The sequence below is a fragment of the Ursus arctos genome, chromosome X, assembly GCF_023065955.2.
Source record: "Ursus arctos isolate Adak ecotype North America chromosome X, UrsArc2.0, whole genome shotgun sequence".
In the NCBI taxonomy this organism is placed as follows: domain Eukaryota; kingdom Metazoa; phylum Chordata; class Mammalia; order Carnivora; family Ursidae; genus Ursus; species Ursus arctos.
This window is the reverse complement of record NC_079873.1, coordinates 40,738,492-40,755,272: the sequence shown is the minus strand read 5'-3', so window position 1 is coordinate 40,755,272 and position 16,781 is coordinate 40,738,492. Positions and strand designations below refer to the sequence as shown.

General features: G+C 53.6%; 2 protein-coding genes across 4 annotated transcripts; both read left to right on the top strand.

The window, feature by feature from the left end:
• Positions 1-1,645: 1,645 nt before the first annotated feature.
• Positions 1,646-6,727, top strand: PIM2 (Pim-2 proto-oncogene, serine/threonine kinase). Its single transcript, XM_026513381.4, has 6 exons — positions 1,646-1,947; positions 2,088-2,197; positions 2,914-2,964; positions 4,483-4,855; positions 5,337-5,513; positions 5,612-6,727. Exons 1-6 carry the CDS (start codon positions 1,887-1,889, stop codon positions 5,773-5,775), a joined length of 936 nt encoding a protein of 311 aa, XP_026369166.1. The 5' UTR covers positions 1,646-1,886; the 3' UTR covers positions 5,776-6,727.
• SLC35A2 (solute carrier family 35 member A2) lies at positions 6,333-16,781 on the top strand. 3 transcript variants are annotated; one of them, XM_026513380.4, is made up of 5 exons: positions 6,333-8,136; positions 9,705-9,887; positions 13,311-13,462; positions 14,953-15,099; positions 16,474-16,781. In XM_026513380.4, the coding sequence occupies exons 1-5, from the start codon at positions 8,046-8,048 to the stop codon at positions 16,582-16,584; spliced, it is 684 nt and encodes a 227-aa protein (XP_026369165.1). In that variant the 5' UTR covers positions 6,333-8,045; the 3' UTR covers positions 16,585-16,781. The 3 variants fall into 3 exon arrangements, with proteins under 3 accessions (XP_026369165.1, XP_026369164.1, XP_057167349.1); XM_026513379.4 differs by having other exon boundaries at positions 14,363-15,099; XM_057311366.1 differs by lacking the exon at positions 16,474-16,781 and adding an exon at positions 15,240-15,436 and having other exon boundaries at positions 14,363-15,099.

The following is a 16,781-nucleotide window of genomic DNA, read 5'->3' as shown; positions in this document are numbered from 1 at the left end:
TTTTTGGGTGTTGTGTGTGTGCGCGTGTGTGTGTTTGACTTTGGTGAGTTCAAGTCTTCACATGCACCTCGCAGTGTCTAGTCGTGTGTGTGACGAGGGCTTGTTTCCAGGTGTGTCAGATGGTGACTGAATGTGGGACTCTATCTTTGACAGTTTATGTCTGTTTCTGAGACAAGTGCATGTCTGCGTGGGTCTGTCTGTGACGGCGCATCTGTGGTTTCTTTCTGATGGGGTGGATGTCCGTTTGTATTCCTGTGACAGATTCTGAGTAGCTATTTCTGGACAGTTTCAGTGACAACACTGCATGTTTGCTTGTGTGTGTGTCTGGGTCTATCCACGTCTGTTTTTGTGACACTGCCTATGTGGCTCTGTCCCATAAGTATTTATGTCTGCCTTTGGCGCAGTACTTGTGTGTCCCTGGAGCATCTGTGTGTCTTCCTTTGACAGACTCAAGGTCTCTCATTTCTGGGACAATACAAGTCTTCCTCGGACGGTGCATGTCTGATGGTGCCATTATCTTTGTGACAAGTTCTGGTGGTGTGTCTGACAAGACATTTCTGTGTCATTGTCACATGGCAAAGTAGGTCCATGTGAATCTCTCGGGAGTGCCTGTCTTTCTGTAACAGTGTTTCTGTGGGTGTCATTCCGGGACATAACTGGCAGCACGCCTGCCTGACAGTGGATGTCAGTCTCTGTGACAGTAGATGTCTGCATGTGTGTCTAGGACAAGTTTCCATGAGTGTGTCTGACTGTATAGGTTTTGTGTATACCACATGGTACTTCTCTGTGCCTTGAGTGCATCTCTGTCCTCCTGCAGCATGAGGATCCACTATTTCCCCCCAAATTTGTGACTGAGGGTATTTTACCACCTATCTGAGCTTTTTCTGTCCCTGTCTCTGTCATCTGGAAGCATATCCCCAAGCCACCATCACTCTGGCTCGCTAGCACCCCACCCCCACCCAAGATCCACTTCCCTCTGCCGTTCCAGGTTCTAGATGTGCTGACTAGGCTCGCGGCCAGACCTAGCCAGCTCTGTCCAGGTTAAGGACTCCAAAACACCCCACTGGCCTCTGCCTCAGGGCGTGGGAACGCTGTCTTTGGTCAGCGCGTCTCCTGCGGTGGTAATCAGGGGGGTTACCCATCCCTGGAAGCCGGACAGGTTCTTCCAGGATCCCAGGCTTCAGTTCTGGGGCAGAGGCCGCTGGTCGCCTAGAGGGCCCTGGTCCTGGATGAGGAGCACTCTTTGGAGACAGGGTCCTGGGTAGCCACAGGCCAGGATTCTTAGAAGCCCGGCCTGGCATTATCTCTGCGCTAATCTCGAAGCAGCGGCTGCAAACCAACTTCCTAGGAAAGGAGGCGGTGCAGTTATTTTTTTTAAGTTTATATCTATATATACACATACACACACATATATAAAAACAACCCCGCGCAACAACCAAAACAAATGCGGTTGCTGCAAAGGGATTCCCAGAACCGGTTTCCTCTTCGCGCGCGCCCCCCACATTTGCATGCGGGCCCGGCCCCCGCGGAAGATCCGGGCATGTATTTGCATAAGGGGGTACTTGAAACGTTGACGGTGGTATGCAAATAAGGACTGGCTCCGATTGGCTGGGGTACAGCAGGTGCCGCGTCCGGATTGATCAAAGCCAAGTGGGCGGGGCTGTCGCCCGGGGCGACTCTCTCGGGAGGCGCGTGCCCCGGCTCAGTAGCGTTGGGGCTGGCGCGCGCGTCGAATCTTAACGTTGCGCTGTTTTGCGGGCGCTCTTGGGCCATCAGCTTCTTTGCCTTCCACCCTGGCGCCCCCAAGTCCTGGCTCCCCAGCTTCGCTACCCCGGGCATCCACGCCCTGCGGGCTCAGCGGGCTCAATCTGCGCAGCACCACCTCCATGTTGACTAAACCTCTGCAAGGGCTTCCCGTGGCCCCCGTGACCCCCACGTCGCCGCCAGGTGAGCGAGGCTCCCCTACCGCGACTAGGCCGAGCGGGCAGAAGTGATTGCGGGCGGTGCGGGGGGAGGGGGGAGGGGGAAAGGGTCGCGCCCGGGCTCAGCACGCAGCCACCCTGACTTCCTCGCCTCCGCCTGCGTAGGAGGCAAGGATCGCGAAGCGTTCGAGGCCGAGTACCGACTCGGCCCCCTGCTTGGTAAGGGGGGCTTTGGTACGGTCTTCGCAGGACATCGCGTCACGGACCGACTCCAGGTATCAACCACGAGGGTCTTGGGTGGGTCAGGGGTGGTGTGTGCGTGTGTGCGTGTGTGTGTGTGGCGAGGGCAGGAGTCCCGAGGCTGGGATGCTGATTGACCAGAGGATGAGCCGACAATGTGTGCGTGGTAGGGTCATGAGGACCAGGATCCGGGTTGGTGGGGGGTGCCCGAGCGCGCGCACGTGCGCGCGCTTGTTTGTGTGTGTGGCGATCCAGGTGGGTATATGGGGGGGAGGGGGTTTCTGGGCAGGGATGCTGGAGGTCCAGGGAGTGAGACTGAGGGGTGGGGGACGTGAGGACTCTAGACCTTGGGATCCAGGGGATGTGTATCTGTGTGGGAAGGTAGAGACCCAGAACCGAGATTTGGGGGATTTCGAGGACAGATGTCCAGCATGGAGTCCTTAGGACTAGGACTCCAGTACAGAGTTGGGGTGTCTTGGAGGATGGGCAGATTGAGGGCTGGGATATTAGGAAATTCAGAGCCCAGGATCTGGAGTGAGGGGTCCTGAAGCCTGAGAAGAGAGAACCCAGGGCCAAGGATGATGGGAGAGGTGAACTTGGTTCTGGGGACTTGGAGGGCAGGTGAGAAGCGCCAGCTCATTTTGGGTTGTGTTGTAGCGAGGTTGGCACCAGAAAGATTAGGGTGAGGGTCAAGACTGGGAGGGATCTGGGGGTCGTCTGCTGGCCCCCTCACCTCAGTCCCCTTCTCCAGGTGGCCATCAAAGTGATCCCCCGGAATCGTGTGCTGGGCTGGTCCCCCTTGGTGAGTATCTTTGGAGTCCCTGACCTGGCGACGCCATCTCTGAAGATGGACTCAACCCCTTGTCTTTCTAGGGCTTGTATGATTCCCTGGGCCCTGTAACGGTGAGGAGAACACTCCTACCGGCCTGTGTTTACTCCCCTGTGGTGACATCCACACCTCCATACAGTTCTGACTCACCCCAGCTCCCCTAGGGCCCTGGATTCTCCCCCTCCAACCCTCCTTTCTCCTCCTCCCTCCAAATACTGTCTCAGGGGCTGCCTGCAGGGCATGCTGGTGGGGAAAGAGGGGCATAGGTCACTGGTTGCCATGGTGACGTGGCTGCTCCTCTTCGGCCGTTAGAACGCTAACGGACAACAGGGCGGGTCTGGGCAAGTTGTAGGGGTGGGAGCGCCCCCTGGCGGACCCTGGGGGAGATTGCGCCTGCTCTGGCTGTGGGACCCAGAGGGAAAAGGGGCGCCTGCGCAGTAGCGAAATTTTCATCACCGTGAGAAAACCGGTCTGCGGCTGTGCTAGTCAGCGGACTGGCCGGGAGAGGGCCCCACCTCAGGCAGGAAGGCTGACTCTGGCCATCCGTGTGCCCGCACTGGGCTTCTGCGAGGGGCGGCTTTTGTCGCCTAGCATTTCTGCCTTTTATTGAGCACTGTGTGTCTCAGGTTTTACTTCATCATCAAAGTTTACTGTGTTCCAAGTTGCACTAAGTACTTGAGTTCAACACAGTTTTAGATGTTTAGTGACAGTGACAAAACATCACATGATAATATTGAGTTCTTTGTTCTTTTGCAATTAATCGCTTTCAGCTACTTAACAAATGTACATTGAGCACCTACTCTGTGCCAGGCACAATTTTAGGCATTTGGCAAAATATTACATTTACCGAGAGCTCCTTTAGTGCCAGGTCCTTTTCTACTAATTGCTTTTACCTATTTAATAAATATATATTAAGCCCAACCCCTGTTACCAGGCACTGTTATAGTTAGTGAACAAAACAGACAAACCATTATACAATAATAGTATTTATTGTGTGCTTAAGATTTTATTTATTCACTTCAGAGAGCATGCATGCACGTGCACGCGAGAGTGGAGGGAGGGGCAGAGGGAGAGAGCATCTCAAGCCGACTCCCACCAGGCTGAGCACGGAGCCCGACGTGGGGCTTGATCCCACGACTCATGAGATCAGGACATGAGCTGAAACCCAGAGTCAGATGCTCAGCTGACTGAGCCACACAGGTGCCCCAAGAAGGCTTTTTTTTTTTTTTAAGAACGACTTTCATTTACTGCAATATTTACTGAGCTCCTATAATATGCCAGTTGTGCATCGGCTTTTGGCTCAAACCACCTTTGCCAGTGGCTCTGTTTGAGCCCTTAAGACGAGGAAACTGAGGCTCAGGGAGGGAAGTGGGTTGCTGAAGATCATACAGTCAGGAGGCTGAGGGGCTATGATTTAAGTTCAAGCAAGGAGTCAGCCTCAGAGCTGCTGGCCTGACGTCTGTGTTTTCTTTTCTCTCCCCTTCCCCCCAGTCAGACTCAGTCACATGCCCACTGGAAGTGGCATTGCTGTGGAAGGTGGGTGCAGGTGGTGGGCACCCTGGCGTGATCCGCCTGCTTGACTGGTTTGAGACACCAGAGGGCTTCATGCTGGTCCTCGAACGGCCGTTGCCTGCCCAGGATCTCTTCGACTACATCACAGAGCAGGGCCCATTGGGCGAGGGCCGAAGCCGCTGCCTGTTTGCCCAGGTAGTGGCAGCTGTTCGGCACTGCCATGCTCGTGGAGTTGTCCATCGTGACATCAAGGATGAGAACATCCTGATGGATCTCCGCCGGGGCTGTGCCAAACTCATTGATTTTGGTTCGGGTGCCCTGCTTCATGATGAACCCTATACTGATTTTGATGGTAAGTTTTGGCTAAATCTCAATGGGGGGTACCTTTTATCTTTATGGTCCCTTGATCGTTGACCTCTAGTGCTGGGGTGGCCCGTGCTCCTTGATCTATATTGCATCTTTATAAGGTTCTTGAGTTTTAATATTGGAGACTCTCAAGCCTTGTCCTCTGCTAAAGTCCATTTTCTGACAGTGCCCAGACTTGGTGAGGGGATTGTGTTACTATCCTGAGTGTTCCTTTTCTGTATGGTAAAGGGACCCTACTGTTACTTTTAAGTGCTTTTATCCTGTTGAGGCCACTCTGCTGTTACCCTTAACTGTTCTTTTTCTGATGATGAGACTCTGCTGTTATATTTAAAGAATTCTTCAGGTTAGGGGACCCTGCTCAGGTACTGTGTTCTCTTAATTCTGGTGAGAGGACCATACTTCCTGGGGAGGGTGGGGTGGGAGAAGGGCATTACTGGGGAGTGGTCTAATCTCTGGCTTGTGTGCAGGGACAAGGGTGTACAGTCCCCCAGAGTGGATCTCTCGTCACCAGTACCACGCACTCCCAGCCACTGTCTGGTCGCTGGGTATCCTCCTCTATGACATGGTATGTGGGGACATTCCCTTCGAGAGGGACCAGGAGATTCTGGAGGCTGAGCTCCACTTCCCTGCCCATGTGTCCCCAGGTGAGGCCTTCACCAGCCCTAGCTCAGTGGACTCCATCCTTCCCAGGGACTAGTGCCCCCGACTGACTGCTAATCTTCTGTGTGCTTCTGATCTGCAGACTGCTGTGCCCTAATCCGCCGGTGCCTGGCCCCCAAACCCTCTGCCCGACCCTCACTGGAGGAGATACTGCTGGACCCCTGGATGCAGACACCAGCTGAGGATGCACCCCTCACTGCCCCCAAGGGGGGTCCCACCCCTTTGGCCTGGCCCCTGCTGCCCTAGTCCTAGCCAGGCCCCCACTAGTTGGAATAGCCGTCCCATGGCATGCCACAGGGATAGATGGACATCTGTTGACCTGGTTATACAGGTCATTAAAAATCCAGTGTTACTAGGGTCAGAGATTGGGGATCAGGGGTCAGGAGACATAAGCCAAGTCTGCCCACTCCCCATCCCAATCCTGCTAAGGAGCCTTCCTCCCAGAACTTATGGTCTCTTATTCTGGAGGGGGGGGGAACTTCCTTATTTTTCATTTTGCTAAGGGTGTTTATTTGGTTGAAGTTCCTTCCATTCTGAGCCCCAGGACTCTTATTCTGATGAGTTGTAGCCCCTACACTGGCACCTCCTGCTACCACCACACACACTTAGTTCAAATGCTCTCACTTGGGCAAGGGTGCTTTCCTTCCAATGCCCCAGCAGCTCTTACTTTAGCAAAAGGACCCTTTCCCCTAGCCCAGGGTCCTATATTCGGTCAAGCTGCTTGCCTACCTCAGCCCAGGGTTGCTTATTCTGGGGGAGGTAATGCCCTATTGTTATCCCAGGACTTTTTTTTAATTATTTTTATTATTATTTTATTTTTATTTTTTTGGTGAGGGGACCCTACTCTGTTATCCCAAGTGCTCTTATTCTGGTGAGGAGAACCCTACTTCCATGATTTGGGAAGGAATGGGAGATGGACACCACCAGAGTCCGCTAGGATGGGGTGGATGGTTTTTTGGGGGATGGGGTGGGGGAAACCAGTCTTGTTGTTTGTTCTCCTGGCCCCCCCCCCATCTTTTTCGGATTCTTGCTGCGTCCTTCTGAGCCAGGATTGTCCAGTTGCTGAAATGTAAATACTTATGTATTGGTGGGAGGGGAGCTCCAACTGTGTCCTCCTCTTCCTTCTCCCCCTGCCTGGATTATTTAAAAAAAGCCATGTGTGGAAACCCACTATTTAATAAATGTTATAGAATCAGAAGCGACTGGCCATTTGTAGATGCAGCAAGGAAACCCACTATTTGATAAATACAATAGAATCAGAAGCAACTGGCCATTTGTAGATGCTGTGAGGCAATTATGGAGCATCTACTGTATGCGAGCCAAGAGGGAGGTGGGCTGGATCTCTCCTCTGCTCTTGGGAAGCCTTAGCCCTTTGGTACTGTCCTAAAGCTCTTTCATGGGTTCCCCTAAGCAGGACCACAAAGAAAAACTTGATTTCCCCCATTCCAGCTCTTATGTGGCTCCCAGGATATGCAGAAGGGCTCTGTGGGAGATACTGTAGGCACTAAATGTTTGGGACATGTCCCCAGTCAAAGAGGGCTTGCTCGGCCAGAGAAAACTGCCTCCCCCAACCCCGGTGGAGGAAATAAAGCCCTCCTCCCATGGAAGAAAAGGCCTTTCAGGGCACCGGTGAGGGAAGGCTGGGGTTGGGCACTGACAAAAACCTTCCCAGCCCTTCCTTGTTTCCTAATAACATCCAGGGTGTAAGTCACGCGTTTTGCCCCTACCTTTTTCACCTCTCCCCTGCTCTTTTGTTCATCCCTCTCATCTCTCATTCCTCACCTCTTGACGTACCCTCTCTTGCCCCGCTTTCAAAAGCTAACCTGAAAGCCTCTCACCTGATGGCTTACCTGTTCTCTTCGCACTCCTTTCCCTCCTCAACGGGGGCTCGCTTAACCTCCCTGCTCTCGGTCTCACCTCTCCAACGCCTTCTCACTTGTACGGCCTCAACTGCTCTGCTTTTAATGGCTAGTTTACCCGCCTGACCCTCACCTGCCCCGCCCCCTCAATGTCATTTTCCTCCCAGACGCCTGCGGGCTCTTCAGGGGGCGGGGCCTCGCCGGGAGGTGGGGTAAAGAAGAACTTCAGTCCAACCACGAAGGTACCCAGGAGTTTTGGTGCGGAAAGGGCGGGATCATCCGTAGAAGGTGCCAAGGAAGAGCCGGGATAGAAGAGGATCAGCCAAACCAATGAGAGAAGGACACACGATGGGCGGGTGATCTGGAAAGCGGGATCAATGAAGACGAGGGCGGGTCTAGTAACGGGAATGAACCAATGAGGCTCTGTAGAGATGGCAAGAGGCTGAGTCGGCCGCGTGTTGGGTCTCCCCATTCCGACGGAATCTGGAAATCCCAAGGCCGCGGTCTTAAGTTCACTGTCGGGAGCAGACAAGGAAAACCACTGCTCTGGCCAACCCCTCACTCGCCCCACTCCCCACCCCGGAGGCCCGGAAGCGGAAGTGACGGACACGGAAGTGCCCTGCTGTTGCCGAGGGGACGGGCCAGGCAGATGCCAACATGGCAGCGGTTGGGTCTGGCTGTTCCACCGCGGGGACTGGGCCAGGGGCGGTCTCCGCGGGGGCGTTGGAGCCTGGAACCGCGAGTGCGGGTGAGACCGGCTGTGTCCAAGCAGGTGGCGGCCGGGCGAGGGTCGGGATCGCTGTGGGGTTCAGGAAGGTTCCTCATTCAAGCGAGAGGGAGCGTCCCGTATGGACCGACCTATGTGTGTGTGGCGGGGGTGGTGTGGGGGAGGGAGGACGGAACGGCCCTCCATGAGTCTGTTGGAAGGCAGGGAAGAGACCATTCTGAGGGTGATGGGGGGGTCCCTTCCGCAGATGGAGAGCGGAGATCATTCTGAGTCTGGGGGGTTATTGCCTTTGGGGGGAGGCTAAGACCACTAAGACCATTCTGAGTATGTGAGGGGTCCGTCCTTAGAGAAGGGAGAGAGCATTCTGAGGGTGGGAAAGTTCTTCCTTGAAGAAGAGAGAGAGGCTATTCTGAGGGTGGTGGTTTCTTCCTTAAAAAGGGATAGGGGCTGTTGTGAATTAGGGTGGGGCGGGTCCTTCCTTACCCGACTTAGAGGGTCCATTTTGAGGATTGGGACGTCCGTTATAAGGAGATAAGACCGTTCGGGGGGGGGGCGGCTCCCTTCCTAATGGTGGTAGAGTTCATTGTATGTTGGAGTGGGAGGGTCTTTCCTTACAGGGCAGAGAAAAGACGTTGTAAGGGTGCGGAGCCCTTCTTTATAGGGGGGAGAGTTTGTGAGTGTGAGTAGAACAAGGAATGATTCCTTGGCTGGAGGTAGGGGAGGTTCGGTGGTGGGAGGATGACTGGACCATGTGGAGTATAGGGAAACATCCTTATGTCCTCGAGGGAAGCAGACCATTCTTGGTGCAGTAACCATTTATTATAGGGGGTTCAATAATCCTAGGGACTGTGGAGGAATTATTTCTTAAGTTTGTGAAACCATTCTGTGTCAGAGGGGCTCTGGTGGTCATAGAAGGTAGGAGTTGGAGAGACCATTCTTAGTGTGAGGGGATGGCATAATATCTTAGATGGGAGAAAGACCGTTCTTTAGGGGGTGGACGTGCCTTATGTAGTGGTCTCGTTCCCTTTGTTGAGGTATCATTCTTTACAAAGGACAGCCCCTCATTAAATAGAAGCATCATTTCATATAAATCTTCGGTTTGCTCACCAACATAATGGAATCCTTGTAACTCAGAGATCAGAGCAACATAGGGGTCTGCTGAGGTAATCCACGTAAATCCTTTATCCGAGCCATAGGCAGACGGTCAGCACGCAATAAATGTTGAGAATGTGGTTGGTATTCTGTCTTGGGGTGAGTTGCTTCTCACACAGAGGAGGCAGAGAGGGGGCCGAGTGTGTCCAGCACCTGCTCCAGTCATTTCCTGATACCTCAGCAAGGATTCTGGGTGTGGTCTGGACAGGGTGAGGCCCACTTCCTCCTTTGGGGTTCTTCCTGCCTGTCGAGGCAGTAGAAGTAGATGGGAGTCGGACCCTCTTTGGGTCAGGATAGAGGAGGAAGAGCAGAGCGAGGAAGTGGCAGTGGCTAGGAGGATCCAGGTTGAGAAAGGAGTGAGGGGGAAGGTGGTGGTGTGGCTGTGCCCCAGCAGCTTCTGACCCCTTCTTCCCCCTTGCTCGTTCCATTTCCCACAGCTCACCGGCGCCTCAAATACATATCCCTAGCTGTGCTGGTGGTCCAGAATGCCTCCCTCATCCTCAGCATCCGCTACGCCCGCACACTGCCTGGGGACCGCTTCTTTGCCACCACTGCTGTGGTCATGGCCGAAGTGCTCAAAGGTGTCACCTGCCTGCTGCTGCTCTTCGCACAGAAGAGGGGTATGAGCCAGCAAGGGGGGGCTGCACTGGGGTCAACGGTGGGACGTTGTGTGTGTGTGTGTGTGTGTGTGTGTGTGTGTATACACCCATGCCCACATGGAGGTTTTGCTGTGGGAATATCACTGTATCACTGTGTCTAAAACTGTCTGGGGAGTGTGTAAGTGCAGTTAAGCTGCCTTGTCCCTACAGCTATGAGTAGCTGCAGCCAAACATTAATACCCCTAATGCCCTGGAAGCTAGCCTGTGTGGACTGTAGGAGTGAGACAGTCTGTACCCATAAGGTAGCAGGTGACCCTGACAGGGTGATTCATTGATTTCCCTTTGACTTTGCATTATGGATCATTTTAAACATACACAAACTCGGGGAGAATAATGAAATAATAAAATGTCCATGTACCCATCACCCAGATTCATCAGTTGTCAACTCATGGCCCCTCTGCCATTAAGCAGCATCAGTGATTATCCACTCACTACCAGTCTACATGTCTGCCTACCTACCCACCCCCCGCCTTACCATACTGCAGTGTGTCCCACATGAAGTAAGTAGTATTTTGACGTAAACCCCCACCACCTTACTATCTTGAATAAATATTTTGGTACATTTTAAAAAAACAACTGCAGTATCTAAAAATCATACATCAAAAAATGACCCATAGTTTTTAAAGTTAATAAAATAATCAAATATCCAGTCAAGTGTTCACATTTGTAGTGGTTTCTCAAATATCATAAAAGTTTTTAGGAATTTGTTTCAGTCAGGTGTATATAAGGTCAGTGTCTTGCAATTGGTCGATGTCTTCTGTTAACCTCTGGGTTCCTCTCCAGCTCTTTGTGATCTGCAGTTAATTTCTTGAAGAGAGCAGGTCATTTGTCTTGGAGAGTTTGGACAGCCTGGATTTTGCTGGCTGCCTCCCTGTGATTTCATTTGACATGTTCTTCTACCCTCTGTATTTCCTAGAAGTTGGATTTATCTACTCTTTTCAACACCTCCCTAAAGGCCTGCTTTAAAACGTTGCCAGTTGTTTCTCTACAAAGGCCTTGCCGGGGCACCCGGGTGGCTCAGTCAGTTAAGCATCTGACTCTTGATTTCAGCTCAGGTCATGATCTCAGAGCACACTGGGCTCTGTGCTCAGCAGCGGGAAGTCCGCTTGAGATGTTCTCCCTTTCCCTCTGCCCATCCCCCTGCTTGTGTGCACACACACTCTAATAAATAAATAAGTCTTCAAAAAAAAATAAATAAAGGCCTTGCCTCTGTAAAGGATTCAGATGTATGTTCTAGCCCCGCTCTCAGTATTTACACTGAAGAAAACGTTCTTGCCCACTCGTTAGCTCCAGGGCCCTGGGAGGCAGCAGTTTGGGAACCCACCTGTTCTATTTTTGTCTTTCTTTTTTTTGTTGTTGTTTAAGTTGAAGTATAGTTGACCTATACAGTTTACCCTTGAACAACATGGGTTTGAGCTGTGCAGGTCCACTTAGATGCAGGTTCTTTTCTAATAAATACAGTACTGACAATGTATTTTCCTTATGATTTTCTTTCTCTAGCTCACTTGAATTTAAGAACACAGTATGTGGTACATATAACATGCAAAATGTTAGGTGTTGTCAGTAAGGCTTCCAGTCAACAGTGGGCTATTAAGAGTTAAGTTTGGGGGTTGGGGGAATCAAAAGTTCTCTGCAGATTTTTAACTCTGTGAGGGGTTGATGCCCCGACTCCTGTGTTGTTCACCGGTCAACTGTAACACTGTATTAGCTTCAGGTGTGCAACATACTGACTCAACAGTTCTCGACATTACACAGTGCTCACCGCACTAAGTGTAGTCACCATCTGTCACCATCCAGAGTTATTACCGTGTTGTTGGCTGTGTTCCCTGTGCTGTACTTCTCATCCCTGTGCCTTACTTGTTTTTATAACTGGAACTTTGTACCTCGTAATCCCCTTCGCCTACTTCGCCCATCTCCCACCCCTCCTCCCCTCCCGCAACTACCAGTTCTCTAGGAGCTTGTGAGTCTCTTTCTATTTTTGTTGTTGTTTGTTTTGTTTTTTAGATCCCACAAGTCAGTGAAATCATTTGTCTTTCTTGGTCTCACTTCTTTCACTTAGCATAGTGCCCTCGAGGTCCATCATCTGCTCTGTTCTCAGTTGATTCTGAGACACTTCCAAGTGCTCACTGTGGCAGGCCCTGCCCCGGCCGTCCCTGTTAGCTGCGGCCGTCCCTGTTAGCTGCGCAGGCTTCATCCTGCCCTCAGGGGACTGGTCCTGCCCTCAGGGGGCTGATATTGTAGATGGGGAGCAGAGCCAGAGGCTTAAACTGCAAGCCTTCGCCTCAGATCCACAATTTCAACCCCACCCCCATGTTCTGTTTTGTTTTTCTTGAATTAGTTTTGTGGTAAAACTTGGCCTGACCCGATGCCGGGCTATTTGTATATCTGTGTTTTTAATATTTCTCATTTGGTGTGAACATTTTTACAAGTCGCCACAGAAATACGAGTATGTGTGATTGTGGTGCCCAACCCCCTGTGTGTGGGCTGTGTTATGTGAAGGGCCTGCTAGGTCTACTGTGGTATTTTTCTGACACCTGGAAGATGTCTAACACCCAAACGCCTGGGCCCAGAGAATTGGGGTTAGGGAGTTCTAGATTGGTAATTACTCCCGGGATTACTGCCCTGAAGGGCCAGGACAGGGTTTTGTGAACGAGCCGTCAGCACGAGTTCCTGGGATAACCCAGTGCAGTAGTTGTGGGGGTTTTCACACAGGAACAACACTCAGCTGAGACTGAAAAGATGAACTGCAAAGAAGTGCGGTGAGCTTTGCAGAGGCCTTACTCTCCAGGAAGGGGTTCTCACGTATTGGTGGGAGCCAGTCCGGACCAGACTTGGCTGCTTAATAGTCCAGCTTCCACTCTTCCGTGTGGCAAGGGCAGCCACATCATTGTTTGTCGGGGTCATTGTTTGTAGGGCCCAGCGGAGGGAGACATGGCCCCCGCCCTCAGGCAGCTTGCTGGCCAGTAAGGAGCTAGGATGAGTGTCAAAGTCAAGTCTCAGACTTCCGCTCTGGTCAACAGTCTTGCATTCATACTCCTAAGGCTTCTACTTCACAAGCTAGTTCATGCTGACGATTTCTTTGGATAGACGGGTATTGAGTGCTTGCCCTGAATGGGCCTCCCTGCCAGGGAGGTAGGCTGCAAGCTGAGTGAATACAGTCTGTGATCCTCAGACGCAGAGTTAAGAATGATTGTTTTGTGTCCATGAAACTGCTAGCCAAGAGGCCTGCTGGAGATGTGGTTGTACTGTAGGGAAACAGCACAGACCTCATTCGAGCCCTCAGGAAGTCAGAGCGTGGTGGGGAGACGCAGGACCTGGCCCAGTCCTGGCTCTCAGAGGATCTTCAGTGCTGAAGAGGGCTATCCTCCCCCCCATACACCCCAGGTAACGTGAAGCACCTGGTGCTCTTCCTCCACGAGGCTGTCCTGGTGCAGTATGTGGACACACTCAAGCTCGCGGTGCCCTCTCTCATCTACACCTTGCAGAATAACCTCCAGTATGTTGCCATCTCCAACCTGCCAGCTGCCACTTTCCAGGTGAGCCCCATGCCCAGCATGGCCTCGGAGGAACCAGCTGGGGTCGGGGAGGTAGGAGGCTGATGAGGGAGGGCTGCAGAGAGCTGGGGCTGTGTCACCTTTGAAATGTCCTTGGCTCTCCCTCAACCTCAGGTTCTGCATCTGTGAGAATTGGGAATGGGAATGCCTCCTCACCAGGATGCTGGGATGGCTAAAAGAAATAATACCTGAGAAGAGCCCTTGGTTGGCAATAGGCGAGCTTTTGGCTGTTTGCAGGCAGCCTTGGAAAATAGTTAAAGAGTCTGGATTCTGGGTCCAGGCTCCCTGGGTCCCAATCCCACCTCTGCTACTTCCCAGCTGTGTGATCTCGGGCAAGTCACTTAACCTGTCTGTGCCTTAGTTTTCTCGTCTTTCCATCAGACATTACAGTAGCGCCCCCTTCATCTGTGAGCACTGAACGGATTCACGTGAAGCGCTCAGACCCACTCTAGCGCACAGCGAGCGCTGTGTCAGTGTTTGCCGACGTTATCACCGTGGCTGATGTGCTTGCATCAGCACCTAGTTATCAAGGCCCCCCGCCCTCGTCAGAGAGCCTGTCACCCGTTCACTCACCTGCTGCGTGAGCTGGTTCACAGACAACAGCTATGTTTTACAGATGGTGATGTCTGGGCCCAGACGGGGCAAGTGCTTTGTTCTTCATCACACAGCCAGAAAGTGGGGTTGGGATGGGGACTTGGGTGTGGCCAGGGACTTCCTTGTGGAGCTGTGGACTTTCTGGGAGGCACCGCAGGGCTGTTAAGCGGCCTGCCAGTCCGCAGCCGAGGGCTGGGTATTTTTACTGTCACCCGCCCCGCCCTGTCCCTCCACCGGGCACATGGAGGGGACAGCCCTTAGTGCCTTCCGCATGCATGCCGCACGCAGGTGACGTACCAGCTGAAGATCCTGACCACGGCGCTGTTCTCCGTGCTCATGCTGAACCGCAGCCTTTCGCGGCTGCAGTGGGCCTCCCTGCTGCTGCTCTTCACTGGCGTCGCCATTGTCCAGGCACAGCAGGCCGGCGGCGGGGGCCCTCGGCCGCTGGATCAGAACCCCGGGGCAGGCCTGGCGGCCGTCGTGGCCTCGTGTCTGTCCTCGGGCTTCGCGGGGGTCTACTTTGAGAAGATCCTCAAGGGCAGCTCGGGCTCGGTGTGGCTGCGCAACCTGCAGCTGGGCCTCTTCGGCACGGCGCTGGGCCTGGTGGGGCTCTGGTGGGCCGAGGGCACTGCCGTGGCCCGCCGCGGCTTCTTTTTCGGGTACACGCCCGCCGTCTGGGGCGTGGTGCTCAACCAGGCCTTTGGTGGGCTGCTGGTGGCTGTTGTCGTCAAGTACGCCGACAACATCCTCAAGGGCTTTGCCACCTCCCTGTCCATCGTGCTGTCCACCGTTGCCTCCATCCGCCTCTTCGGCTTCCACGTGGACCCGTTGTTTGCCCTGGGCGCTGGGCTGGTCATCGGTGCCGTCTACCTCTACAGCCTTCCCCGAGGTGCAGCCAAAGCCATAGCCTCCGCCTCCGCCTCCGCCTCTGGGCCCTGCCCTCACCAGCAGCCTCCGGGGCAGCCACCGCCACCGAAGCTGTCTTCCCATCGCGGAGACCTCAGCACGGAGCCCTTTCTGCCCAAGTCAGTGCTGGTGAAGTGAGGGCTGGTGGCGGTGGGGGGCGACAGGGAGGGGGACTGGGTGGAGGGTGTTGGGCATCTGCAGGGACCTAAGCTGCCACTGGGCCTGGCTCCTCTGGGATTGGAAGAGTGTTTTCTCCCAGGTCATGGAGACTTCTGGAGGGGCGTGGGACTGGGCGGGGCGTCACGCGAACCCTTCCTCGCAGACTGAGCCCCCCCCTCCCCTGGAGGGGGTTTTGAGAGCTGCCTCCTCTGCCGCAGTCAACCCCTTTGGGGACCAGGTTGGTGGTATTGTCAGTCAAGGCCTTTCTTCACCTGCCTGCCCTCCGCTGGCGGTGTCCTGTCTTCCATGCCTGGGAGAGCCCCTCCCAGCAGTCCCTCCACCTCCGTATGGACAAATTGGACAAAATCCTACAGCTCTCTTAGTGACGGATGCCTGCCTGTGGGGTTCAGCTTCCTGTAGCTTGAGGCCTTCTTGCCTCCCTCACAACCACAATGGATGGCGTTAGCAGCTCGGGTCTTTTTGTGTGTGGCCTTGGGGCAGCTTCCCTGACGGGAGACCCTTGAAAACGGGCCTCTTGTGGGCACCCCTGGGAGAGAGGTGGGCGGGCGCTGAGATGCTTTGCATCCGCCCGTTCCGGGGGAGGGTGCGGTAGGGGCCATCTGTTTTTTTAGTGGTTTGGGAATTTGTGGTGTAATCAGATAATTAACGATCCAGGGTGTGAGAAAGCAGGCGGGGGGAGGTCCTTGGAGTGGCTGAATCTCATTGAATCTAAGACGCTGTCAGATGGCGGATGCAGGGTTCTTTTCCGAGACATCCCGAGAGGGAGAGTAAAGCTGCCAACCACACTCTTGATAACGCACTGGCTGTATGAGGCACCCTGACTCTGTGACAGGGTGAGGGTGTCTTAAAATCGCTGAAATGTGGAAGCTGCCCCCTGCACTCCCCAAAGCTTATTAACCCCTTAACTGTCTCCCAGGACGTGTGTGTGTATGTGTGTGCGTGCACGTGCATGCGTGCGTTTGTGTGTGTGTGTGTGCGCGTACACGCACCCGTGGAAGAGGCCTGGGCTGTCTTTGCTCTATTGTAAATAGGGTCGTTGGATCTTTATTTTTGATTAATTTGTTCTGATTTTTTTGGTTTGTTTTCTAAGGAACTGTGATGAACAAATGTCAGGAGACCCAATGCCAAATAAAGATGTTGTATTTATTTAGTCCGCGTGTAGCTTTCTGACCCCAAGGACTCACTGTCTGAGTGGGCCCTGTTACTAACCCCAGGACTACCAGACTCACAACCGCCGCCCTCGCTTGCTCAGGATGCCCGCCTACCAGCCCACCCCAGCTGTGTTTCTCTCTTCCTCCCCGTTCCCACCACAGGTTGCTCACCAAGGTGAAGGGTTCGTAGCCGCTGGGATCGAAGACGCTGGCCTGGCCTCCTTCTCCCCTCTTGCCCTGGCCCAGCCAGGACCAAACTCTGATCAGTATTAGGGGTGGGGGGAGGTAGACACTGAACCCCAACCTGGCCCCCCCACCCCCTCGCTCCCACACAGGGGTGACACAACCAAACTCTGGGAATGAGGGCGTGGACAGGACCCCCCTCAGCCTCCAGCCCCCGTCACCCCCATATCCCTGCCACTCCCGCACTTTCTTAGGTGAGTTTTTGCAAATAAAATGTGTTTCGCATC